Here is a 27,993-nt window from a genome sequence, read left to right on the forward strand (position 1 = left end):
CTAAGGTCCTTTCTGACCCTTCTGTGATTCTATGACGATGACTATTCTATGCAGGGACATGGCCACGGAGGACCCTTCAGCGCGGTACACCTCTTTGCGGATCACTATCAAGCTTGACTCTCCAGCGACACGCACTACAGCCCCACGCCTTTCAATTTCCTCCGCTTTGCAGAGCGCCCGCAGCCGTCTCAGTCGGGGCAGGGAGGGCCGGGCACTGACTCCCCGGCCGCCACCCCCCCGCTCTGCCGCCCGCCCGCCTGCCCAGCCCGCCCCGCGCAGCCGGGTGTCGGTGGAGGCCGTCGGGGATATGGGCGTCGCGTTGCTGAGGGGAGCGCTGTGCCTGGGGCTGCTGTGGAGGCTGTTGACCGGGGCCGACGGGAGCTGCTCGGAGCGCTGCTGCCAGGGCCGGGACGCGGCGTGTGTCAGCAGCGGTTGGAGGGAGGACGGGGGCTACGGGACCTGCTATTGCGACGGAGAATGCCGACGGACCCGAGACTGCTGCCACGACCACGACCACGCGTGCCCGGGTAAGTGCCGCGGGTCGGCCCCGTCCCGTGCCCCGGGTTGGGATCACCGCGAGAGTGGCCGTGAGTGGGCTGCCCGGCAGGAGCTCGCTGCCGCTGGGGCTCCGCGGGCTGGGAGCTCTGCTGCGTGTGTGGCAGCCTCTTCGGGCTGCAAGGGGCACGTCGGTCCCGGCTGTCAGCAGCCCAGGGGCGAGGGCACGGCCGGGAGAAGGCAGGCGCTTGATGAGGATGCCTAGTTGCAGGGCTGCCACGCTGCGTGCTGGCCAGGTTTGTGGGGCAGCTCTGCCCGAACTCTGCTGTCAGACGTTGTGTTCCCTCCAAAACGCAGTGCTCCTTGTTGCTCACACTCATCCCCAGTGCACAGCCATTAGAGTGGGGACACGGGACTGCTGTGTTACGGAGCTGATTCTTCATGTGCTGCCAAACAGACAGCAAACATCTTGGGGAACCCCAGAGAGAGGCCCCGTTTATGGGGGCAGGAGCTGGCAAGGGGAGGCCGGGCTGCCCAGGCACTGCTGCCCACACGAGTGGAGGGGTTCTGCTTCTGCCCTGCCACCGAGCAGGGCGCTGCCCTCGTGTTCTGGCACACAGCGAGGCCTCAGGCAGGCTGGCGGCTCTTCCGAGCTGGCTGGAGTTGTGCCAGCCTGCATCTGTCAGGCCATGGCCTGGGCAGTGCAGTGCTGCCAGTTGGGCTGTGTCAGCGGGCTCGGCTCTGGTGGGACAGTTTTCCTTCCACAACTCCGATCGGGTACCTTGTTATTTATCGATGTGGTATTTTTTGCCTTGAGCCCAGTGGAGGCGGCCTCTCACCGTGTGATGCGTTTGTGCTGCCTTTGAACAATACCCCTTGGGGACAGTGGGTTCTCTGGGTCTGGGCAGGGCCTGTCTGTATGTCTGCGCTAGAGTGGAGATCTCTGATGGGCCAGTTTGGGAAGCTGATGCTGTTTGTTTGTTGCTGTGTCTTTTTCTGACTGGTCTAAATCACTTGTCGCCTGGCTCCACAAGCACCAGTACTGGTGCAGCTGTGGGCAGCAGGACGTTTGTGAGTGTGGTATGGGAGGACAGCATTTTGGCAGCCCAGCCAAGCAGTCCTATAGCTCATACATCCCTGAACTGCAAAACGGATCATCAGAAACCATTCTTTAGAAGGTGAGATTGCTATTGAAAGCAGCAGTGTGTCTGGTGCAAACAAAAAGCCTAATGAAGTTCGTTAATGTGAACAAGGATGGTCTACATGTTTAAAGTAGCTTTTGTTCCCGTTGGATTTTGGTATTTCACCGTGATGACTTTCTTAGTTCAGTCTGCCTTGAGGGAAACCAAGGGTGCTTATGGCTTAGTTCACTCTGAAATGCTGTTCTGAATGCAGAGGTAAAACATGTTGAAACATAACGTGGGGAGAGGTGGCCAGCTGTTCTTGTGCTACAGCTCTTTTTGTCATCCTGTTCGCCATGACTAAAGCACAAGCAGAAATGACATTTCATCAGTCTACAAGTACTTTACAGGACAGAGTATTTGGGGAAAGTGTAAAATACCTTTCAATCTCAAATATATTTGATCAAGAAATCATGCAAAAGCAGTGCTCCAAAACATTAGAAACCAATGGAAGGCAGGGAGTTCTGCCAACACTATAGTTGAATTGTCTCATGCTTAGAAGTCATTCTGTGCCTGGTCCTTTATAAATAGATGGCTCAGTGGGAGGCTGCCAAACCTATGGCCAACAGTTTTTTAAGCAAATTTCCTTACACTTAAGTTTCCTTATAGTTCTAGCCGTGAACAAAGACTTTTTGTAAACACCGTCCAATGAGAAAGCCTGAAAAAAGAATGACCACGTCACTCGTATGGAAATGATTACTCTAAGAAAATCCACAGACCCATATATGTTATGATGCATGTTTTGCAGTGACTCAGTGAAGATGCTGTAATGAGTAAAGAGATGGGAGAAAATTAAATACAGAGCAACTCAGAAAAAAATCTATGATATATATATATAAGTCCTGAGCACACAAGTTATGCTTCATAGGACAGCAAAGCAATGAGCCCTTCGTTAGCATGCACATTTTAGTAGGCACCTGAGCACACATCTCATCTTTCACATTCCTTTGTCTTGTATCCTTCTCTTCCAAATTAGTCCTCATTCTTTCAGTGAATGATCATCTGTCAGTGTTGGGTTGATTAAACTGGACCAGTGAAGACACAGACAGAGAACACGAAGACATAGATTTGGGTCTGTGATAATTTATTTTACTTATTTTATTTCAAGAGATGGCAGCATTCCTTATATGTCGGCTTTGGGACCAGTTTCTCTGTTGTGCTGGAGAACTTGACATCTTTCCAGTGAGGCACAAAATTGATGTACTGTCCCTTAATGATGTCTGGGTATTGACTGCAAGTGACATGATTATTATCCCTCTGGCTCAGTTCCATTCTAACAACCCAGTTTTCTTATTATTTCACATGACTGAGGCAATTCAGACTTCTTGTTCTAAATCTCTATGAACATAAAATCGCCATATATTGCTACAGATGACCAGTGTTTCACCGTCAGCTTGGTTTAATTCCAGGAAGACATAAAGTCATCCCTTTATTTGTTATGCAGCTGCTAAATCCCTTTGGGAGTTTTCTGTGTGGAAAATGTGATGCAGCCTTGATGTTATCTGCATGCGAGGGTGCTAATGTGGGATTAAAATTACATGGAAATTCTTACTTCTGCAGGTCATTAATAGCCAGCTTGGAACAGAGTCAGCAGATAAGGAAGCCAGGCTAGATGACGGCTGTATCCTGCACTCTGGGTGGCATTAAGCTGTGGGAAGCATCAACATCAATGCTTGTACAATTAAATAAAAAGACACATTGCTTTTATGGTCTCAGAGAGTGTGTGATGTGCTTTGGGGTACAACCTGAGGGCTCTAGAGGTGAAGTGCCTGATGAATCAGTGTCTGAGGCACTTTTTCCCATTCCAGCTTCCTTCGCTGTCCTACAGATCATACCCTGGTTATTGGGGAAGGTGTTTATCAGTAAGTAGAAGCAAATGCCAGGGGATGCTGATGATTAATCTGGGTGGACAATCAGTCACAAACACCAGAGGTTATTGCATTTTATTGCTTCTTCCCAGTGTCTCATACTGGCAGCACCCCAGAGGGCATGCAGTATTTTTGTCAAGGGCTACGTTGGTCCCATCGGTTTCCTGCAACACTGATAAAAGAGCAAAACTAACAGTTGAGCTGTAAAGATTTAAGTTGTAATCAGGAAATTTAGGAAAAAATGTGATCCAAACCATGTGATATATTCCCATTGCACATTAATGGAAAAGGCAAAAGCTTCGTTTAGCTATAGTTAATGAGAGGCTTGATTCAAAACAATTCAGAACCAGTTTCAGATATCCCAACCACTGATAATAACACGTATTTATGTTTACGTATATTTTGTATTACCAAAGTTCTCTGATGAAGACCTGCCTTTAAAAGACTGAGAAAGCAAAGTAAAATGTGATTCATACTGTGTAAAAAGTAATTTAAAGTCTATTTGCAACTGAGGAACTGGGGGATTTCCAAATCAATAAGAAACTGTAATATTAGCACAGACGTGTTAAGGTTTTTATAAAACTACTTCTGATAGTATTTCAGTTACATGACGTTAATTGTAATTAAATTGAAAAAATAAGACTGTCGGAGGACAAAAAGCAGTTAATAATGTTAGGGGAAGCAGCATGGATTAGTACATAGTACTTCATGGCTGAGGTAAGGCATTCTTGGCTCACCCAGGACCATGGTGTGCAGGTACCAGACATATGATGTGGTTGTTGTGTTTAGTTCTGCGAGGTTAATGGACAAATAAAGTGAAGATTTGCTTGTCTTGGAGCTTTATACTCAGGAGCAACGTGTCCATCGCCTCTTTTCTGGGAATCAGACTACAAAACGTTTTATTCTAGTGAAGATTATTTACATCTACGTGGAAGATAGCAGACATATTGTCTATGTTTACACCGGGTAGTTTAAGACACTCTTTCAGAGAAGTAATATTTCTTAATGTCCAGCCTGAACCTCCCCTGATGCAACTTGAAGCCATTCCCTCTAGCCCTACCACTCTTGCAGGAGAGAAGAGGCCGACTCCCAGCTCACTACAACCTCCCTTTGGGTAGTTATAAAGAGCAATGAGGTCTCCTCTGAGCCTCCTCTTCTCAGACTGAGTAATCTCAGCTCCCTTAGCCACTCCTCGTAAGACTCAGACCTCTCACAGCTTCATTGTCCTTCTCTGAACACACTCCAGGTCCTTGATGTCTTTCTTGCAGTGGGGGGCCCAACACCGAACACAGTGCTTGAGGTGCAGCCTCACCAATGATGATGCCACTGTGGTACTTCTGGAGAAGTGAAGGCTAGTAGAGTGGATTATCAGCCTTCACAAATACATCTACGATTTAGCTAAAGAAAAATAAAGTTCTTAAGATATGATACAAAATATCAGTCGCTGTGCTTTATATCTTTTAATGCCAAGAGATTTGCCTGCTATTTGTTTTCACCATCATGTAAGTTATAGCTAAGTTTTGCCCTAATAATTTCCACTCAAATACAGAAATCTATACCTTACCTGAAATGGAAACTGAATAAGTACGCCCATTGTGAGGCCGAGGAGGAGCTTGAGGGCTATAGGTAGTTGGGCTGTTAATGCACTATAGAAAATCATGCTTGGGCAGTAATTCGCAGTGTTGCATTTTTCATGGTGTCAGCAGGGTGCTAGTGTGGAGTCTCTGAACACCTGTAGGGAATAACCTGGGCACATTCTCTATCATGTTTGAAAAGTCCTGGGTGTCAGCAGAAGTCCCCAGTGACTGGAAAAGGGGAAACATAACCCTCATTTTTAAGAAAGGAAGAAAAGAATACCCAGGAACTACAGACCTTTCCATCTCACCTCTGTGGCTGGGAAGATCATAGAATCATAGAATGGTTTGGGAAGGGTCCTTTAAGATCATCTCGTTCCAACCCCCTGCTACAGGCAGGGACACCTCCCTCTAGACCAGGTTACTCACAGCCCCATTCAGCCTGGTCTGGCCAAAATTGCATGTAAGAAAGAAAAAAGTGGCAATGTCTTATTACTTCAGATTTGGAGAGCAATTAGGATCAAACAGAAGTCTTGACTATTAGCTATGTGTTTACTACTGCTTTTCAGCTCATCCATGCATCGTGGGGGAGTGGAGTCATTGGAGTGGCTGTGCAGAACAGTGCAAACCCAGTCTGCGGATACGCAGGCGCTATGTACAACAAGAACCTACAAATGCCGGGGAACCTTGTCCTGCTCTGGAGGAGAAGGCTGGCTGCTTGGAATACCTGACGTATCAGGGGCAGGACTGTGGACACGAACACGGTATTCTCTCTTTATCTGGACACCTGTCCCTGTCAGAACCTTTATGTATAGGTCCCATTAATGTAAAGAAATTGAAAAAAGCAGCAATCTGCAGTTATTTGATTGAAAATGCGACTTAGAATCACAGAGTAACTTATGTTGGAAGGGATCTAAAATATCATCTGGTTCCAAGCTGACTGCTGTGGGCAGGGTTGTCACCCACTGGATCAGTTTGCCCAGGGCCCCATCCAGCCCGAACACCTCCATCTTTATTTCCTGCTGTCACGTTGCTGCTCACTTTTGATTAATTTCTATTAAATAGACAACTGAGCTGCACACATTTCTTCAGTTTCTTGATTTATGCCCTGCATTAAGTGTCAAGCTATCTCTTTGCAAAGTTAGAACATAAGTTCAGTACAAAACAGGAAACAGAGCTCATCGTAATATTCCAGCCCATCCGGTTTCCTTGTGGACTAGATGGGAGCCATTTCTAGATGATACATTATACAGAGAGAACTTAGCTGCAAGGAACGGGGCTGAGGTCCGATGCTGCCAATCCTTTATCACTTTTTCAGTAAGTTTGTCAGCATCACCATCCACAAGTTCCTGATTCATGTATCCACTGTCACACTGATTGAAATATGACTCAACTGTGTCTTGCTGCCTTACTGCTTTCTTCCCCAGTTCCTGCTTTCATAACTACCTCTGAATATGGTAAAGAAAGAAAACTGAGAGCAGCGTCTTCCCCCCAGCCCTCTGACAAGGAAACTGGGTAATCTATCATGTGCATGCGGGTCATCTTGTCTCATAGTCAGTATCTGTCTAAAGAGAAAAACGTAATTGAATTTGCCATAATTCAACAGGCTGCAGCTTGTATTGTTTTTGTCTCCTGCAGCTCATTTGCATTTTCTAGACGCTTTTTGTTACTCGCTAATTGTCCTGAATTAGGTATTGAGGTCACAGCAACTTTGAGAACAGACACTTCTGAAAGCAAATCCTTACTCCTAAATCAAAACTGAATATATCTGTAAGCTTAAGCCCGAGAAATTGGATTTCTGAGCAAACAAAATGGGCTAAAAGTAGTGACGATCTCTTTTGGGTGCTAGCAGTGTTATCACTGGTTCCATAGTGCTCATAACGCTTTGCCCAGAACAATAATGCCTATGGGCACTCTTGGAGCCTCTTCTCCATTTTTCTCGTCTAGCAGTCATGAAAGGAAAAAAGGCAGGTTACAGAGATATGTTCTCTAATGCAACTTAAGAATATGGAACACAACTCGAAAGGGAGATAAAACACAAAGTACTGGGCAGGGGAATGGAATGCGAGAAACACTTTGCTTAATGTTTTTAAGAACCCATTAATTAGGTTAAGGTCAGAAACAAAATCTTTAGCTATAAGTCATCAAACTTGCACCTGAATGACATCTAAGTGTGTTTCAAATTTCCATCTAGCTTGTGCGTTACCTGCTGTAGATAACTTAATTCTCTCCCTTATGAGCAGATACTGTGTAGAATTTAAAACAGAATCACTTTCCCACAACTGCGCTCTGGAGAACCGTCCGTATGCTCGATGGATGCAGTACCTCCGAGAAGGACACACTGTTTGCGTGGCTTGCCAGCCTCCAGCTATGAACACTGACACGCACCGTTGTTCCGGAGATGGCCATAATGCAGATGGGTAAAGAAAACCTTTCTTTGCTGTCTCTTCTGTGTTGGAACCTTGTACAGAACTTTGGACTTAGAAAAAAATGTACTTCCCACCATAATCCAAATCAGATTTTGGCTTTAAACTATATATATTGTTTTTAGAACGGTGATACTGAAATAAGACATTTACTATTTGCCACAGATTTTTTATTTAGTGTATATCTTTTGTACATACATCTATATACATTTATTAAGATGCTACACAATACATATGTAACCATTCACTCAACCAACCATCCCGTATACTAAGGAATACAGTGCCTGCTCTAGAATATTTGCAAGTATCATGACAGCAGAAGCACTGTAAGGCCACGATGAGCTAATTAAAGTCTTAATTCTAGTCTTCTGTTGAATGATGTTATTTAACTTAAATACACTTCTTTTTTGGTTGCACCAATTTTTTATCCCTCATTTACTGTCACATTTCAGAGGTAAAATCTTACACTGGGAAGCAGTTGGCAACTCTCAGTGCCAAGGAACCTGGAAGAAGATTCGGCAACTGAAGCAGTGTTCGTGTCCCCTTGTGCACAGTTTTATTTTTACATGAAAGTTCGAAAGACCTTTAACCAGCATCAGGAAAAAAGAATTAAGAAAATCTGCACAAGTGCCTAGAAACCTACATCTTTGTCTGTGTTTTGTGGAGACTGAATGAACGTTAAAGGAGTCGGACCATGGGAAGAAGCATTTTTTGGAACTCTTTTTGCCTTATTAGCAAACACTAAGACTGACAGTTGTATTAGAATGCTGCAAGCAGATTTCCATATTTCTCTTTTGTGATTAAAGAGCAAACGTTTCTAACTGTAGTAGCTTCTTTTCCTAAGGTTCTTGTTCTTTACAGGCTACACTACTGAGTACAGGCATTGATCCTATTCAGCAGTGAGCCAGCCAAACGTCCTTGAGTCTGGAAATAGTTACTGTCATCATTAAGTTGTAATGGGCGAATAAAAATGAATGTTTGAGAGCTAAAACCAGACTTCAGTTTAGAACCTTTGTTCCTTCCCAATATCATCTAGACAGTTGTTTATAGTACGAATGTGTAAGTATTTCTTTGTCTGCATTGCAGTTCCCCTGCTTTGCCACCCTCATAAAAACATGAGACTAGTCAGTGTTGCTAATGAAGTAGCCTTGCTAAGAACTTCGCATCACTAGCATACAGTGTAAATTTTATGGCAGACAAACCTAAACAAGATTTATGCTTAATTCTTGAAGAGACTCATTTCCTTAATGAATGATATTTATTGTAAACTGCCTTGAGTAGGATTTTATTAAAGCAATGAGCAAGCTACAATCCAAAGAAAATAAAGTAAAAAATCTTATATACAGGAATAAACAATCATAACTAGAGCTTTGGCTAACAGTCAGAAATATCACTTACTACTAGTTAAACCCGCTCATGTGCAATGAGTAATACAGAAACCTGCAGTATTAGAACACAGGCAAGGCTGCTGTGCACATAGCTCTAATCCTTGTTTTCTTACCTATTGTTCATGTTGAATTATTGTCACGGCCCTGAAGAGACGGCACACTGCAGGCTTTGTCACTTAGCACACCCGTGCTGTGATTTTGTTTTTGTTTTGAATTGCTCGCTTACAGATGCTCTAGTATTCTTTGCTGAAGTACACGAACCGTATTTTATCGAGATTCTCAGATTCACCAGGTTTACAGAAAAAAACAATGATGAAACACTGTTGAGACACGGGGTGTCTCTGTGGAATCACAGAATCACAGAATCACAGAATTATAGGGGTTGGAAGGGACCTCTAGAGATCATCGAGTCCAACCCCCCTGCCAAAGCAGGCTCCCTACACCACGTCGCACAGGTAGGCGTCCAGGCGGGTCTTGAATATCTCCAGAGAAGGAGACTCCACCACCTCCCTGGGCAGCCTGTTCCAGTGCTCCGTCACCCTCACCGTAAAGAAGTTCTTGCGCACATTCGTGCGGAACTTCCTATGCTGGAGTTTCAGCCCATTGCCCCTAGTCCTGTCCCCACGCACTACTGAAAAGAGACCAGCCTCGCCACTATAGCTCCCACACCTCAGGTATTTATAACCTCACAGCAAATGCTTAGCACAGTTGTAAGAAAAAACGTTGCCTCAGTTGGCAGGAATTGGGAGGGTGATCTGTTTGAGGTCCTGAATGCATTCAGAACAGGACAAACCTTTGTTATGGCAGATCATTATTTAATCTTAATGCAAGAAGGCCCGTAAGAATGCTACAATACCTGGTATCTAGATTCACACCAGTACAATAGTGGAAAGCAGATGTGTTTTTTGAGGTTCTGGGATTGTTTTCCACACAATCTGAAACATCTCTGAGTCTCTCAGGAACAGAATGTTTAGTGATCAGCTGAAACCTTTATGTGGGTACCTAACCAGAAGAGGGTGTCTTTGCTTGCTAGCACTGCACAGACAACAGCACAGATGAAACATGTTTTGTGGCCTGTGCTATCACTGCCAAAACAGAGCCCCCACTTGAACTGTTTGTGAAAGGAACTTTCCTGCTGGTCTGGAGCTCCTCAAGACAAGGTAGGTGGCCTAAGATGATCAAGAGATGTTAGGAGCTAGCATCATGCTATCACTTCTACCATCTTTTTCACTCTCTTCTGCAAGATAAGAACTGTTATTATGCCAACATAAATACTTTCAAAGTTATTTCCTAGAACTTAAGCTTGATTCAAAAATAAGAAATTCCCATATTTTCTCTCCAATACATGTGTAGCACTTTTACTACTTGTAAATATAAACGTACGTGGGACGTTCCTTTTTTTGCTGAAGCTAAAAATGTAGTCTGTTAGTTGAGCAGTGACAACATGCACCTATTTTTTGTATAACTTGCTGAAAGAGATGACAAATCAGACCAAAATTGCAAAGCGAAGTGAATCAGATTAGCATAGGCTATAGTAGAAAACAAAATGACAGAGTTCTATTTGACTGCATAAAAAACCTTGCACTGATAAAACCCTATAAAATACAGAGCACTCAACTTTTCATTAAAGAGCATCTATGAAGTTAATATGTTGCCACTTAAGACTTCTAACTACATAATCACTCTAAGCATTTCCACGTTGCATAAAAGAACCCACCTCTTGCATGCAGACAGAAGGCCAGACTTTAAGTCATTATTACACCTTTTTCACATTTAAGACAATGTCTTTGGATACTCTTGAGACCATAAATTCATCATTCTGAACAGTTAGACTAAGTCCTTAGGTAGGGAAAGCACAAAAATAACCTTATTTGAGCTTGCACAGAGTTCTCCACCGATCTTTCAACATGACACTAGTTCGGTTGTTGAAGTCACCATGGATCAGAATTTTAGTCCAATTGCCCACTCCAAACTCCCTTACTCCTGATTTCAGTTTCTTATCTTCTTCATGAGTCCATGGCTAGGGGAAGAATAGAGAAAATACAGGACATATGAACAGAGAAAGATACTCATGTAAGAACTAAACTTACTGTAAACATTAAGGTAAGTATTTACATAGCTGTCTGGTTATTACACAACACAGATGTTTTAGCTGTCAGTAGGCTCACTTTGACTTCTTTTGAGCATAATAACTTGACACTAATACAACGTGAAAGGTTACAACAGAAGCATTACAAGGCAGTAGCAGGCATCATTTAAAACAACGAAAAAAAGTGCTTCAAATTTCATAAGTTATAGAAGGAAAAAAGACAGTAGGTAAAGTTTGGTTCTGTTCCAAATGTGCCTTGAAAATTTCTCCCTTTATTGGCTAACTAAGCTGCAAGACATTTCAGCTTGATCCAAGCACATGTCATAAGTATTTTGTGATACCTTAGCATGGAAACTGAGAATCGAGATGCTGCTTATCAACAACAGTTACATCTTACAGTGCTTAAGGAAACAAAATCCCAACAGGTAAAATGTTGATAGAAGCAAAACCACACATAGGGATTTTCAAGTGAGATCAGCCCTATTCTCAGCTAACAGCTATGTACTTAAATCTCCCTTTTGGTGAGAAGCAAATGGATGAGGCCACACTCTTCTCACACTTGGTACATAGCAATAGGACAAGGAGTAATGGCCTAAAACTTGACCATAGGAAGTCCCATACTAACATGCAGAAGAACTTCTTAATGGTAAAGGTGACAGAGCACTGGAACAGGTTGCCCAGAATGGCTGTGGAGTCTCCTCCTATGGAGATATTCAAGACCCATCTGGATGCTGACCTGTGCAACCTGTACCTGCTTCAGCCAGGGGGGTTGGACTCGATGATCACTAGAGGTCCCTTCCAGCCCCTGCAATTCTGTGATTTTTGGTCACTTACTAAGCCTACTATTTACATTTCACTGTCATGATCTACAAGCTTTCTAATTGGTAAGGGAGGCCATTTGTCTCACAAAAGGAGAGAAAATTACTTGCAGTTACATATTTGCAAGCAGGTCCTTCCACTGAAGCTCTCCAGTGTAGTAGTTATTCCTCAGTTGGCTCTCAATACAAACATCTCAATACAATTATAAGAGCGGACATCAAAGAAAACTAAAGTCTAATACTTAATTTAAAAAATATATATTTTTTAATTGTAGCTTTATTAGAAAAAAAATATGTATGTAATAAAAAAGATCATAGATCATATATGCATGTGTGTTTGCACATGGCATGAGCTTAAGTCTTGAAAAACCAACCATGAAGGTCTCTTATTTTTGCATTTCACCAGTGCCTTATTTCAGAGTTGCAATAAAACAGCAAAGACAGTCAATAGTTCTGCTCAGGAGAGCACTGTGAAGTTTACACAGACAAGTGATCACTGAGTCACATTCATGCTCACTGATGCATAGAAACAAAATAGTTAATGTCTCAGGCTTTTGCAGGTCTCATTAATTACCAAGCATTTGCAACTAACAGCCAGCACAATTTAATTAGGAAAGGGGTCGGTTGCTTTTACAAGTGTGTACTTTCTAGACCCTCCTTATCTGAATATCCTTGCCTTATTCTGCTTATCTAATAAGCTTGGTGAATAATAGGTTGTATAGCAGTGTTGATTTTATGAGACAGAGTTGACTTTATTTGTAGTAGACGATACGGTGCTATGCTCAGGAATGGTGACAAAAACAGTATTAGTAACACGAGTGTCAGTCTTTCCTGCTTCTCATGCTGCCCTCTAGTGAGCAAACGAGGAGAATGCAAGAGATGGGAGGGGACACAGCCAGGACAGGTGACCCAAAATGACCATATCATGCGATATGCCAAGCAATAAAAACTGAGGGAAAGAAAGAGGAAAGGGGATGGGAGCATTGTCTTCCTAAAAGAACAGTTTGACCTGATGGTACTGTGCCTTCCTAGAAATAACTAGACATCTGCTTACAAGAAGTAGTTAATGAATCCCTGATTTAGCTTTGCCCGTGTGCAGTTTTGTCTTCCCTATTAAACTGTCTTTATCTCATTGGTTTTATCACTTTTACCTTTCTGAGAGATTAAGTAAAGCATCTTAAAGGACGTAGCACAGAGCATGGTTTGCCTTATGCATGAAAAGATGCACACTGGAATGCAACTCAAGTGTGAAACACCAGTGGGACAAGTGTGCAAGTGCTGTGTTTGGTGCATCAGTCCATTCCAGCATGAAAAACAAAGGATCCTTGAGGCACGTAACAGGAGTCAGGTAGGTGTACAAGGCTGTCAGAAGGGCCATACAACAAACAAGAGTAGGTGTAGAATAGTTCAGGATGACCTTGAGACTACACTGGATAATTTGGGGGAATACTAGAAAGCGTACAGGACCACCTTTAAGTAACAGATCACTTCTAGCTGGATAGATCATGTACTTGTACCCTAACATACCAGATACTGACATTTCTTCAGTCAGTTTAATACTAGTAATTTGTTTCCCTTTGGTTGTGCATTCTGGGACTCTACTTTGTTCTGGACATTTTTAGATGTGTTGATTTTTCTCTACATATCTTTAACTAATGAAAACTCATTTTCAGACATGAAAGAATTTTTTCAGCCTCATTTTAGATAATTTTAAAGGACTTGCCAGGCATATACAAAATAAGTTGAGAATGAAGGGCTCCCTAAATTCTTTGACACTTGCAGACTGTAAGAGCTTATTTTAGGAACAAGAAAACATTTCCTTTCAGCAGCACTCCAGACTGTTGTTTGCAGCTAACTGAAAACAGTAATGAATGGCTGAAAACAGGCACCGAACCACTGCAGTGAAATGCTATTTACAAAACAAGAGCAAACAATGCCAACATTGAAAGACGGACTGGATGGAAAAAGAAATTCTACAAGTCAACAGCTCTGACATTCACAATTCACAGAACTCCTTCAAGCATGTGGACAACCTTACATAACACACAATTAAGCAGAGGTGCTGAGGTGCAGAGGTGCCATTAATAGTCATTATCATTGCTTTCTATACAATATTATGAGGCCTTGCTAGTATGGCATACGTATCAGGCAGAAAGCAAATGCATATATATATGTATGTATAAAGTTGTTGAGAAAAACAAGTTTTTCAAGCATTCACTACTGTCAGATGCCCTTTTCTCTAAGCTTCTATAAATTCATGTTTCTAATAATGCTGGATATATAATGATAAAGAATACAGTGTGGTTTTTCATTTCCTAGTGAGATTTCCTAGTGAGCCGTAGCTGACTACACAGAAACCACCTGAATAAGTAAGCAGCTGACTATAAAGCTGCCATTAATTCTGTGCCTGTAATCCAATTAGTTTCAAACTTGATGTTGGTAATGAGATTGATGAAACATGCATGCTAGTCAGCAACTGGCTGGCAATAGTTTTTTAAATACAAAGTAGGAAAAAAATCATGCTTGTGAGTACAACAGGCAAATCATGTGAGGATAGGTTGCTTTTTTTCTTTAAGGGCATTAGCTGTATTTGAAACTGTCAAGGAATCCTACAGTGATATAAATATTCCTAAGATTTGTGAGAAAATGAAGAGTTTTTGTGCTCTCATGTAGCACAGGCCTCCAACAACCTCCAAGAATATACAGCAGTATTATCCTTTAACAACTCCCATTAGGACTGTTTTAAGAAAAGCATACAATTGAAGATTCAGCCAATACTTCACTAAAAATTCTTAAAAAGCAATAAATAAGCACAACTCTCCTCACAAAGGAGTCTGATAAAAAAGTAAAAACATTCTCCTCTCCTGTATGAAAAATGACATGTCAAGATGAACACAAGAATGAAATAACTTGCATTAACTTGGACAAACGTTCAGATAACACTGCAAACTGACAGCAGAAAGACTCCATGTTACCTCTAAAGAGGTGCTTTTCAGAGGAGTCAATTTAGTATTAATTGAACTCAAATGCTTTATCACTTTACCCTAAGAAAAGATGGCTATATACAAGATCAGTTTGTAGTTCACTCCTAAAGTAAAATCAACTTCAAATTTACAGAATCATAGAATCATTGGGGTTGGAAGGGACCTCCAGAGATCAAACCCAACCCCCTGCCAAAGCAGGTTCCCCACACCAGGTCACACAGGTAGTCGTCCAGGCGGGTCTTGAATATCTCCAGAGAAGGAGACTCCACCACCTCCCTGTGCAGCCTGTTCCAGTGCTCCGTCACCCTCACCGTAAAGAAGTTCTTGTGCACATTCATGTGAAACTTCCTATGTTCCAGGTTCTGTCTGTTTCCCCTTGTCATGTTTCCACACATTGCTGAAGAGTTTGGCCTTGCCACTTTGCCCCCAACACCTCAGATATTCATAGACCTGGATCAGGTCCCCTTTGAGTCTTCTTTTCTCAAGGCTAAACAGACCCAGGTCACTTAGCCTTTCTTCATAGGGGAGATGCTCCATCTTTGTGGCCCTCTGCTGGACTCTTTCCAAGAGATCCCTGTCTTTTTTGTACTGGGGAGCCCAGAACTGGACACAGTACTCCAGATGAGACCTCACCAGGGCAGAGTAGAGGTGGAGGATCACCTCCCCTCGACCTGCTGGTCACGCTCTTTTTAATGCTCCCCAGGATGCCATTGGCCTTTTTGGCCATGAGGGCACACTGCTGGCTCATGGCCAACCTGTCATCCACCAGGACACCCAGGTCCCTCTCTGCAGAGCTCCTCTCCGGCAAGTCATCCACCAACTCACTCTTATCCCCATTATCAAGTAATGCAAATAAGTAGGCTTATCTGTGAAGGGAATTTCAAAGACTATTTAAAACATAGCATTATAAAAAGCTTCTCACTTCACTTACAGTAATTCAAATAGTTTCTCACGTAAAGTTTAGGCTGGATATCAGGAAAAGCTTCTTTACAGAAAGGGCTGTTAAGCACTGGAGTAGGCTCCCGATGGAGGTGGTTGAGTCACCATCCCTGAATGTGTTTAAAAACCATTTGGATGTGGTGCTCAGGGACATGATTTAGCAGAAAGTTGTTAGAGTAGTAAGGTTAGGCTTGAAGTTGGACTTGACCTTTGAAGTCTTTTCCAACTTGAGCAATTCCACAATTCTGTGATTATATGAATTACAAAGTTACTAAATCTCCGCTAAGCTTCCATATTGGAAGACATTTTTTGATGTTCAAAACTTTATGGGTAAATGACATTTTGGTTTCTTTAACTCAAATACCTTAATCATTATTATAATAAAACTTATGTACATTTACAACTTCACAAAAAAACACTCAGGCTTAGCTTTAGTAACGTACATCAACAAACTTCTGTCTTACAAGCAATAATAATTGAGAGTGCATCAGAAATGCTTTTTTCTTTTAAAGTATAGTAATGCAAACTTAAACTACAGTGAAGCTTGAACAACATGAAGCTTAAAGCCAGGCATTTTCAAAGTTCAGTCTACTACAGCGGGAAAAAGATTCTACTACACTACAAATACATTTCATCTCTATTTAGATTAAAAAGCATTACAAACCTGTCTTCTTCGGCCACAAGAAGAATCATTTCCACGTTCTTCCACATTTTTCAAGACTTTCAACGCTAAAAAACAATGAATATACATCCAGACCAATAAGGATTCAGTGAAGTTGTGATGTTGCCTAAATGAGGCAACCACCAAGTGCGCATTTGTGTAGAAACTGCATACAGCAATTAGGAGTTTTCACCCTTATCATTCTTACATGAACCCAATGATATTGGACAGCAGTTATTGAACCAGCAAATGATCTGGAAAAGTGTCTGACGCGACTTCATTTTCAAAGTGTAAAAATTAAGCTAACACTCACTCTGAATATTGCTTGTTCTGCATCCCTTTTTTGAACAAGGCCTGTAAAGAACACAGAACTACAATAAAAATACAAGAAAAACCATTAAATATGAAAGACTAGAAGCAATTCCTTAAAACTTATTATTTTTGTACCTTATTATGGATGTTGTGTCTCCAGTTAACCGATCTCTAGTGCTCTGCAGCTCTTCTGTAAGTCTTAAATAAAAATAATTTCCTAGACAGCAACTTATTCATGCGAATCAACAACATTTAAATGAAATAAAAACCGAACACTTCTCTACATGAACACAAGTAGACCAACACTAATTGTTTTAATTCCTTTATTCCCAAAACTACCACTAGCCAATACTGAAGGCCTTGAAAAACATGGAACTTGTTCACAAGACGTAATTTCTTAATTTTAAGTATCTACTTTTTTATATCAGTTTTTCCTGCAGTCTAAGAATTGTTACTGTTGGTTTTTGACAAATATTCCCATCCCTCTGTCAGATATAATTGTGTCAGGAACTTTCCTACCAAAAATATCTTATGTGTCTGGCTACACACTCTGTGTCAGCCCATTTTCTCAACTAAATGACACTAAGAGTTCTAGTTATAAAACTGCAGAAATACAAACTCTACCATGACTAAAGCCCACAATTTATTCTCCATGGAAAAAACAAATGCTGATAAACCTAGAATAGTACCTTGTTCAAATTAAAGTCAGGGGGAAGGGGAGAAACAAAAAGAAACCAGGCTTCAAAGTTCCCCAGGATTTCACAGAAAAGAATCTAATTGTTTTGAAACTTCACATTTCAAGTCATGCTCTATGCTTTATCAACAAAGCAAAATATTTACCTTAATACCAGTATTGTTAAACACATGAATCCTACATCTAGCTGAAAGTAACAGAAATCCCTGCCCCTCCCCCCCCCCCAAACTTCTTTTTCAGACAACCTATAGCCTGAAATTAAGAACTATTCTTGATTGAGCTCCTTTGAAGAGAAAAAAATCTGAAGTATTTGAATGTTTTTGTTGTTATACAAGACTGACAGCTGTTTAAATTGAGAAATGTGCATTTTGAACAAGTACTTAATATCAAACTATTTGATATAAATGCCAAGAGTAACAACCACAGAAAAGCCAATACTTAAAAATAGAGAATGCATTTGTAGTTCATTTTTTGTTGGAAAGCAGTTTGGAATTTCATGCCCTTCCTTCTACCTACTTGTAGTTCAACAAATTTCAAATTACTATCCAAGCATAACCCTCAGCAGCATATTGCTAAATACAAACCTTTGTTTTGCTTCCAAATGATTTTCTTTCTCTTCTTCGACATTAAAGGCTTTGTTTTGCAACACTCTTTCTTCCCCTCCTTTAGATTCCACTTGCTTTGTAGCTGCCTGTGAGAAATGGAATTTGATATTTCACAATTATAGCCAGCCAGAACCTAAATAATGTAAGTGTAGCCCGCATTATTTCTAACAGTGCATATTTTGCAGACCCTTCAAGAGGCATTATCAATAATTAGTTTAAAAACAATTGTAATGAGACAAGTTGAGATCCATTCACCAGCCAGTAAATCAAGTTTTAGTAACAGCCACAAGTAACATCTGTATGTAGACAGAGAAATACAATGAGCATTTGCATAGTAATAGAACATACAGGCAGTGTGAAATACACTGTATTTGCAGTCTCAATCTTAGCGAAGTACTCTGAAGTCTACCTTTTTAATAACTAGAGTACAAACTGGAAACTGACAGTCCTCATACATTTATATACTTAACTCAAGAGTGTGTCAATCAAGAATACATATAATACTTTCAAAAGATGCATCTTGGAATTTTGGCTTATAACATAATTTTTCCTGCATTCACAAAAAGAAATTTAACATACTAACTAAAATCTTTTAGCCATAGCCTAAGATGATTTCTTCTCACTTCCAATGCTACAGACTTTGAGGCACTGTAAGATTTCTGCTTATCCCCAGGTTCCTCTCATCTACTCGCTATAATAAATAACACCTAAACAAAATCAACAAGCTTACTCCATATGATGTCATTCAGGTCACTTCAGTGCTGACTTTATTCTCTAATATCTTGAGGCATACTTACAGGTCAAATGACCTAAAAATCCTAGCTTTGCACCATCATTACCAAGCAAACTGCATTTTATCTTATACTGTCTATACAATCCAAAACATCTGCTTTACAACGCATAAATATTATTAGTCAAAACAAGTCAGTTGACCAATTCACTGTAAGATCAATGTAATCTTTCTCCTTAGCTTTCTGCTTTCAATTGTTTATTCTTTCAAAGCACGCTTTTGCCTCCTGTAATTTCTCATCAGTCCAATTTTCAATTCTCTGGAAATTTTAACTTTTCTTCCACAGTAACCTGTAGAATCTCTCAACATTCACAAGAAAATTAACAGAAAAATATTTTTAAAAAGTCTGTCTTCTGTATATTTTGCAATCATCAATCACAGTCAAGAAGTGAGGATGAGTTTCTAAACAAAAAAATTAGCAGAGAAGACCACATGACATTAAATCAACATACTTTATAATCTGAAAGCTACTGTTACTTTTTATTTGTCCCTAAAACTAATTCTTTTGGAAGAATAGCAGTAGTTATAACACAGTAAAATTTAAAACTATCTGCTGAGTGACCCCATCTGGCTGGTCTTCCTTCAGCATTGCCATATCTGCAGACTCTTCCTAGGGCAGTTTACCTGTAAGTTTCTTGAAATTAAGATAAAAATAACTAATAGTAGTAGCTACAAATTTGCAGATTCCAAGCTTGACAGTAAGCTGGAAACAGCAGCATACAAAACAGTCTAGTAACATATACCTTTTTGAATTTCCTCATGTGGCGTCAGAAGAATGACAGACATGAATAGTTAAAGGTAGGGTATTTCCCTGTTATACAATACTGGAAAACAGTTACTTATATTGTACAGCCAAGTATAATATTCACTCTAGTCTCCTCCACATCCCAGGTAATTCAGGGAAGAGTAAAAAGACTTCAGAAGACTACAACAATGGTACAGACACTAAGAAGGATATGCGTATACAGAGAGAAGGTCTAAAGTATGTTACTGTGGAGTTCTGGAGCCTTCTCTAATATCTCCAAACCTCTCTCTCTTTTCTTAGGCTCAAAGACACAGCTTTGAAAAGAAACTTGAGAACTGACAGTACAGCAAGACTTTGAAAGTACTGCCTCTATTACTCTGAATATATTTGAGAGATTTCCTAGTCCCATTCTGATAATAAAATGAAAACCCCAAAGGACTTCCAGTTTGTTTATTTTAAAGTTTACCTCTTATTACCTTTAGATGTTTGTGTTTTTGTGACTGAGCAACTCAATACTCTTTTACAGCAAGTAAACATATGAGAAATTCTTCACAATCCTCCTGAAGATGAACTGCTGGAGGAATGCTGTTCTCGCCAGCTTTAAATCATTTTTGAGTAAGACCGTTTGTAAATAAAGAAAATCTTACAGGAAAAAGCAGTAATAGTCTTTTATCTCTAAATCCACTGACATTCCTAAACTTTTAAACAAATTAAGAGGTCTTGATCTTTTCGTTTTACTATAATTCTTAGGACTAAATAAGGCAAAACAGTTACATTATATGCCTAGGATCAGAACTGGTCCTCTTAGACACACCCTACTGACAGCCCCAGCTTTTTTACCCTCAAAATTACTTTTCTAATCAAGACAGGTATGGAGGACAAGTTCAAAGTATTTTAGAAGAGTTTTATTCCTACAGTCTCTTAAGCATTCAACCTTGATTTTTTTTTTAATTAATAAGATTTTTCATAGGAAGATAAGGCTTCCCTTTCTTCTAAGGCAATAACTGAATACAGTCTAAACAGCTTCCTTGAAAGTGTGCATCTATTTCACCTTATCATGTACCTCTTCTGAAAAAAGTTTCGAAAACAGCTTTCACATACCTGTAGTAAGAAGTTAGTTCCATTTTCTTTCAGGAAAAGTTCAACGTAAGACTTGACTTTACTTAACAAAAGATTGTAACTGAAGCTCTGGAGAAGGGGAACATATGGATCCTTGCTTTTGACTATGGCTGCCAGCTTCATCCTTAAAGGCTAAAAAAGCACAGCTATATATGACAACTGCAAGACACATGTTTCAATTATCTCAGCACTGACACTAAATAGGACATAGACAAAGCTAAACCAGATGATTTTGTAGTTCTCTGAATATGCCTGGACAAATTCATGCTACAGTTTGAAAGGGTTCTACAGTGGAATAGACTGAACACCTGGAGTTTACTCTGATTATATGCTTAATAAGCAGTAAGTACAACTTTCCAGAGATGCACATTAATTCCTTTACAAATAACACTGAAAGCAGTACGGTCAATGGAGCAAAAAGTTAACCCAGAAAGGCCCACTCATTATTGGGTTTCCTTTTCTTATTTGCTCCTTATGCAAACTGCTACTGAAAGGAGTCTACAGTAATCAGGAAGAGGACTATTTAATATAGTAGCATTAAAGACAAAAACACCTGTAACTAATCACAACCTCACAGTCATCCACAAACCACCATGAATCCTACACAGACCAATACAGTCAATAATTAATGTATTTGTACAGGCTATTTATGAGCTTGAATACTATTACTACAGCCTACATTTTCAAAACAGCTAAGTCTTTTGAATGAAAGGTTTCTGAAGAGTAAATTATACACATACTACTATTTACAAAGAGCACGTGTGCTGATATACCAAAGAAAGATAGTGGCAGCAGTTCTATCTTTCTTCTTTTTGTCTGCAGCGTTGGCCTTCTTTCACTTTTTCTTCTCTACACTATTTTCCTCATTGTAGCCTAATAAAAAGCATCATTTTCTGCCTCCACAAAATGCCAGAGTTTCTCCTGTTTCAGCAGTTTACGACACACAGCTATTACAAGGTCAGGGGGGATGAGGGTTGGAAAGCAGGAGATTATCAAAAGTTCTTTCAGCTGACTAATAAAATACAAGTAAAGAAGGACCTGCACAAGCACCGAACACACTCAAAAGTTAAATCTCTTAAGCCTATATACAACCTACCTTTCCTTCCCCCCTCTCCTCTCCCCCCCCCCCCATTTTTCAACCTCCTAGAAGCCTTTTCCATTACTGCAGCAGTCTATAGGTTGCTGAAATAATCATTTTTAGTACACTTACTGTTTTCAGCAAATTCAGGTGTGTGCATTACCTATTATTTTGATGATATGCACATGAGATTAGCATCTTAATGAAGCAGTGAGCGGTACTCAAACCCAAATGTTAGCACTTCCAAATAGAGGAATAACAACATCCCCTCTATGTTATAGATGTTAATAACCTTTTCTTTCTTCTGTTGTTTCAACCTCTAGAATGAGAATTAATCAATGAAAAAGACAGATAAAGCACACTGCAATGACTCAGAAAAGGTCAGCAGCCCAATTAGAGCAGTGGACTCTTGATTTCTCTACCAGCATGTTTATGAAGTCTTTAGCTTGAAAAAACCTGCAGTATCACTTTCCCAGAATCACTCATGTTTCCAGTAGAGTGAGAAAGGAGATGTAGTTTGGATCGCTGCTGCCCACAGTAGAGAATATCTGCATCTAGGAGGAGTCGCTTCTCTCCCACAATTCACTTCTTATTTCTATTACTTCCCTATGTCCAAATATCCTTTTGTAATGGCCAACTGCCACATCTGTGGAAGCTATTGCATAAAGGATGAAGCTACACAAGTAGTATTTGCTACCTTTGAGAAACTGTTCCTCTCTCTTTTCCTCTAACATAAACAAACAAAATAAGTGAAAATGAAGGAAGTTATTACCTTATGTGACTCTGAGTCTGTGAATAGCCTTTCAAGAACTTTAGCAGCTTCCTTATAATATCCTTTTTCCATATAGACTGCTACAACCTACAATCAAAAGTTACATTTTCAAGGTTTGCTGAAGCATTTGATCACTTGATTCAGAAGAAAACAGAGTCACACTTCTACAGTTTTGTAAATACATAGCCTTGGATTCTGAGGTATCTCAAGATGACCAACAACTACCTAATTAGAGCTAGTTCTGATTTAAGTGTCATGTAAGTGTCATGTAAAGGATTAAAGCCAGATATTTAAAACGTTCTTAACTGATGCAAAATTTTCCTTATCTACTAAGAACTAGTTAGATCTTCCTCTGAAGAACCTTCACAGGCCGTTAGCTAACAAATTCCCTTAAGTGAAACTAAAATGCAACAATTGCATTTTCAGTAATGTGATCATCTGACATTTTTATTAAGTGTTACTTAAAAGAGGACATGTTCAATGCAGTAATTCAATGATGCCCACTTGTAATAACACATGTATTATTTTAGATTATTATTCAAGAACAAAAAAAACCCCACCAAATCCCAAAACAGTTGGTAATTGTCCCTTGTTTAAGCACAGATATCTTGTGGACATCTCTAAATAAAAAAACCCAACACTTATTGAGAAGTTGTATCAGACAAGGTTTAGACTGGACATAAGAAGGAACTTTTTTTCTCAGAGAGTGGTCAGGCACTGGAATGGCTGCACAGGGAGGTGGTAGAGTTCAAGAGGCATCTGGATAGGGAGATGGAGATATGGTTTAGTAGTTTTCTGTAGGTATGGTAAAGGGAGGATGATTGGACTACATGATATTGTAGGTCCTTTCCAACCTTGTGATTCTATGATAAGTCTGACTGTGAACTCTCCTATCTTCTCTAACTCCAGCTTAACAGCACGCATACACTCATCTTTGTTGCACACTTGGGAAGAACAGCAAAACAGAGCTGTTGAAATGTTTTGAACAAGTACCAGTACAAAAGAAAGTCTGAGTTCTAAAAAAATTCAGAGCGGGTTAAGAATTTGTTTTCAAGAGCTTTGCATCTTAAAATACACTTCTCCAAAAACAAATAAACAAAAAAATAAACCCAAAAAAAACATCAAAACCCAACAAAAAACCCACCTCTACTAGGAACAAGTTAGTCTTTACACATTTCTGAAATCCAAAGTTCTCTAATACAGACAATTATTCTTTAGCCAAGAAAGCTCCTTGTGGAATTAAAGCTACTCAAAATACACCGTAAAACTCAAGATGCAATGTTTTGAAGTTCTCGACTGATACCTAATTTTTTCCAGATCAATGGGTTTTTCAAGTATTTCACACAGGGACAAACCAGAAACAAAAAATGGTCCCTTGTACAGCTCTATAACTGAAAATAGAAGAAACTTGAGATTAACATCAGCCTGTTTATAGCTCAAGCTCTGAATAGTTACATTGTGAAGACTTTTGAGTAAGTCACACAGACCTGAATTTGAATCAAGCGACGAATTTCTTCATGAAGTGTATTTAGTTTACTTTCTTCCCTTTCAAGTAAAGACCAAAAAGACAGAGCAGACTCCAAAGGCGAAATCCTTGTATCATTTTCAAAATGGCATTCTTAGAGGGAAAAGAAATAGAAAAAAGTGTATTTGCTATTTATTCACAATGAAGTCATATATATATAAAAAATTTAATTTCTCCTCAAATAATTTCTAGTTTCTCTCGCCAGTTGTTTCTAAAGATCAGAAGGAATTCTCTTTCCATTTTTTGAACAGGTTAAACCAAGGGAAATTCAAACAGTGCAACAAGACTGTCACTGGAAGGGTAGAAGCATCCTCTTATTTCATTGCACCAATAATAATGCTTGTGCAAATGGCCAGAACACAGCATCAAAGTGACCTGACAGAAATCTAGCCTAGCAACACAACCACTCCCTCTGCACTCTATAGTTTCCCAGTCTGATCACTGGGCACCTGCACAAGTGAGTGCACCAATATAACAGGTGCCCCAGATGCTAGCAAGTGCACATCAGCTTCTTTCCATAGCAATGCCAGCTTAGCTCAAGGTATTCACTGAACTACTGCCTCATGTACACTTTGACTTTAAAAGGCACCATGGGATAATTTCTCTTATTCCTTACAGTAAGTATTTTTTAAACAGAATGCAAATAATTTAAGCATGACTAAAAAGGCAGAATTATTTGTTAACAGCTACATAAGCAAGACTGAAAAAGCAGAAGTATTTGAAAACACAACATAAACTGTTAAAATTTAAGCAGTATGATGTGTATATATACATACAAAAGAAAGAAGCCACACTTCAGTGTTTCCCTAATTATTGTTTCACACTGAGTTTATATTAAGATGATACCAAAGCATTTAACTCTTCAAGAATCATAGAATTACCCATGTTGGAAAAGATCTTGAAGATCATCAAGTCCAACCGCAGCCTAACCAGTAGCCTATCTCTAAAAACCCTCTGCTAAATCATATCCCTGAGTACCACATCCAAATGGCTCTTAAACACATCCAGGGATGGCGATTCAACCACCTCCCTGGGGAGCCTATTCCAGTACCTAGTTGAATTGGCATCTAAAACAAGTTACCCTTACTAATCTGTACTGAGCCTTATTTTAATCAAAGAAAGAATGAGGAATGCTACCATAAAATACATCAGCTATTCAAATACATTGTGCAACAACATCTGGTATACTAACTACAAAGCTCATGCAGTCTTCCTCTCCACACAGGTCTGCTACACTGCAATAGATAAAAACACATTGAAGTCATATTCCCTATTGATACATAGGATAACAATGTTAAAGTATTATCAGATAAATTCCTATTGTTTCATATAAAATAACTCATAATAAACAGTAGTGAACAATAATCCAAAAGATCTCCTGCTGACTGAAAGTCTTGCAGCCTTCTGTAAAAACAAAAGACAGTCACTCTTCTCATCTAAGTTCATACATGCACTCTCTGCCTTACTTTAATCTCTAGATTTACATGTGCAGAAAAGTGCTCTCTGCACTTCACAACTGCAGATATTGCTCACTAAGGGCTAGGCATTTTTTTTCCCCCAGTATATTTCTTTTATTGATACTATTGAGGCAAGACAACCCACAGCCTGAACAGCATATAACCACTCCACACGGTTAAATCAGTTAGCTGAGAGTAATAATATATGTCTGTCCAGCATATAGCTTGAGTACATGTGAAACACAAACAGCCCAACAGTAGACAATTCAGTCATTTCATGTATAAAGCAGAAGCTGTGTGAAAGCCTAATACACACCTCTACGCAAGCTCAGGCAAACCTAATTCAATAGAAAGTGGGAGGGGAAGAGAACAGAACCAATAAACTAGAGGACTTACCAAGCCTTTTTCCTTCTGCAATTCTTATCAAAAGCTGACAGAGGTACACCATTTTTTTCTGATGTGTTGTTACATTGGAGAAGCCATTAGAAACAGCTGGAAAAGAAAAGTTAAGTCAGTCTTGCTCCAGCACTGCCACAGTGTGGCTACAGTTGTATAACACACTACCTCAGAAACATAGTTTAAACCTTCACAGTATATCAAGGCATAACATGGTGATACCTTGATACTTTAGGTTGTTTTCTTTCCTAATGTTTATAGTAGAAAAGGTTGAAATTTCGCTACTGTATATGTTGCAGGGGGATACTTTGACCTTCACCTTCTGGCATCTCAGTACTTTGTCTCTACCAGCTGCTCTATTCCAGGTCTGCTAATGCTTCTTCCTTTAGGACATAATTTATAGAAGCCTGGGTTGAAAAGGACCACAATGATCATCCAGTTTCAACCCCCCTGCTATGTGCAGGGTCACCAACCACCAGATCAGGCTGCCCAGAGCCACATCCAGCCTGGCCTTGAATGTCTCCAGGGATGGTTTATCTTGCAAGGACTATTACGTACTTTAGATTGGGAGTTGTCATGAATTCATTTTCATCATGCTGATTCCTGGGAACATTACATATTAATGTCCTATATACATATATATGTTATCCAATATACATATCTATTTGTTTATAATACAGAAATATAATACAATACCATACAGATACAGAAACAAACTGGAAAGTAAAGAATAGGTCAAACAACTTATCCAATGCAGTTGATGCCTGAGCACCCTAGCCCAGGTCATGCTCGTGTACATTTCTCAGCGTCAGCCCAGCAAGAACCAGGATCATGCAGCATGGGAAACCTTTCCCCCCTCCACAGGATTTTCACTGCCACAACCAGAAGACAATGCTATTGTTTTATTAGGAAGTGCTCAGCCTATTTACTTATTACTGTATGATCATCACTTGGAGAAGTACACACTTACAAACTAATTAAAAAGCCTGAATGAATACCCAATCTAACATCAAGAATTATAGCGTCATTTGGTTTTCAAAGAACACATTTGCAATTCTGTTTGTGAAGACAGGTATACAAGAGCTTTAGCTAAAATAGGAAATAAGAAAAAGGATGCTGCTTAGAATAGCAAGAAAGTGCCATTAATTATAGCCACAAATTTAGGCATCTCTCATAGCAAATAAAGGAGTTCAGTGCCCAAACGAGCCTGGATAATGAGCTTATTATTGGAGATGGGTGCCATCCTTGTATCCTGAAGATGGAGCCAGAGTTTGGAAATTTCTTAAGTAGAAAGGAGGCTGCAGCTAAACGATGCAACAGAAAAACAGGTCCACGTGACAAGTAGCTTGAGAGCTTTCTCTGCTCCTCCTCATGCTTCTAGGTTGGCACTTCAGTTCAGGGATGAGATTCTACGTAAAAGATCCTATGCTTTGGTTTGCTTCACAAAGTCTTCATTACACAGCTCCAAATTCCTTCACAGCTAAAGGAAAAGCAGCTTTGTTTACGCAGTGTAGATAACAGGTCCACGGCACCAGCCATACACAGGTAATGCAGACCAACAGACTTCATGAAACATTCCAGAACAGTTTACTATTCATTCGTTTGTTTAAAGTGCCCTCAACCATAAGTTGTTATATATATTTCTTAGGCCAACCATAAGTTGTTATATATATTTCTTAGGCCAACCATAAGTTGTTATATATATTTCTTAGGTTCTCATTACAGATTTTTCCATAGGTTAATGGTCTCATTTAACTAATATTGAAAAATTCTCCACAACGGCGACTATCTCCGCATGGATATTATTACAGCATAACCCAGGCCCGGCTCCTCACCCTGCGCCACGTCCCTCCACCGCTTGAACTCGGCGCCGCACTCCTCCAAGAAATGCCGGCACAGGCAGGAGCAGCTGAATTCCAGCACCCAGTCCGCGGCCACAGCCTCCACCAAAGCTGAAGGCACAAACGGAACCAACCCGCCCTCCAGCTCCCTCTCCGCTTCCGACATTTTAAATCTGGGCGCCTCAGCTCCCCCCCACCCCCACCAACGGTCCCACCGTTCTATCCCCGCCCCTTCC

At 40.2% G+C, this 27,993-nt stretch overlaps 2 protein-coding genes across 4 annotated transcripts; one reads left to right on the plus strand and one right to left on the minus strand.

Moving 5' to 3' along the window:
• The first annotated feature begins 31 nt into the window (after nt 1–31).
• SBSPON (somatomedin B and thrombospondin type 1 domain containing) lies at nt 32–8,531 on the plus strand. The gene is made up of 5 exons (XM_072330082.1): nt 32–527; nt 5,688–5,882; nt 6,546–6,633; nt 7,362–7,538; nt 7,997–8,531. The coding sequence occupies exons 1-5, from the start codon at nt 32–34 to the stop codon at nt 8,112–8,114; spliced, it is 1,074 nt and encodes a 357-aa protein (XP_072186183.1). The 3' UTR covers nt 8,115–8,531.
• On the minus strand, nt 7,696–27,987 carry TERF1 (telomeric repeat binding factor 1). 3 transcript variants are annotated; one of them, XM_072330083.1, is made up of 11 exons: nt 27,752–27,987; nt 25,917–26,012; nt 24,026–24,156; nt 22,539–22,625; nt 20,671–20,820; nt 18,014–18,120; nt 16,871–16,933; nt 16,737–16,777; nt 16,427–16,491; nt 9,602–10,952; nt 7,696–9,273 (listed from the first exon to the last, which is right to left on the minus strand). In XM_072330083.1, exons 1-10 carry the CDS (start codon nt 27,921–27,923, stop codon nt 10,800–10,802), a joined length of 1,065 nt encoding a protein of 354 aa, XP_072186184.1. In that variant the 5' UTR covers nt 27,924–27,987; the 3' UTR covers nt 7,696–9,273; nt 9,602–10,799. The 3 variants fall into 3 exon arrangements, with proteins under 3 accessions (XP_072186184.1, XP_072186185.1, XP_072186186.1); XM_072330084.1 differs by lacking the exon at nt 16,871–16,933; XM_072330085.1 differs by lacking the exons at nt 7,696–9,273; nt 16,427–16,491 and having other exon boundaries at nt 10,804–10,952.
• Nucleotides 27,988–27,993: the final 6 nt, after the last annotated feature.

This window comes from Excalfactoria chinensis, chromosome 2, assembly GCF_039878825.1.
Source record: "Excalfactoria chinensis isolate bCotChi1 chromosome 2, bCotChi1.hap2, whole genome shotgun sequence".
NCBI classification, from domain to species: domain Eukaryota; kingdom Metazoa; phylum Chordata; class Aves; order Galliformes; family Phasianidae; genus Excalfactoria; species Excalfactoria chinensis.

Coding starts and splice junctions, on each gene's coding strand:
- TERF1 (XM_072330083.1), bottom strand. CDS start 27,923: ATGTCGGAAGCGGAGAGGGAGCTGGAGGGCGGGTTGGTTCCGTTTGTG. Junction 24,157..25,916: donor TGCAGAAGGAAAAAGGCTTG/GTAAGTCCTCTA, acceptor TTTCCCTCTAAG/AATGCCATTTTGAAAATGAT. Junction 10,953..16,426: donor CTTGTGGCCGAAGAAGACAG/GTTTGTAATGCT, acceptor TTCTTCCCCTAG/CCATGGACTCATGAAGAAGA.
- SBSPON (XM_072330082.1), top strand. CDS start 32: ATGACGATGACTATTCTATGCAGGGACATGGCCACGGAGGACCCTTCA. Junction 528..5,687: donor CCACGACCACGCGTGCCCGG/GTAAGTGCCGCG, acceptor ACTGCTTTTCAG/CTCATCCATGCATCGTGGGG. Junction 5,883..6,545: donor GGACTGTGGACACGAACACG/GTATTCTCTCTT, acceptor TTTCTTCCCCAG/TTCCTGCTTTCATAACTACC.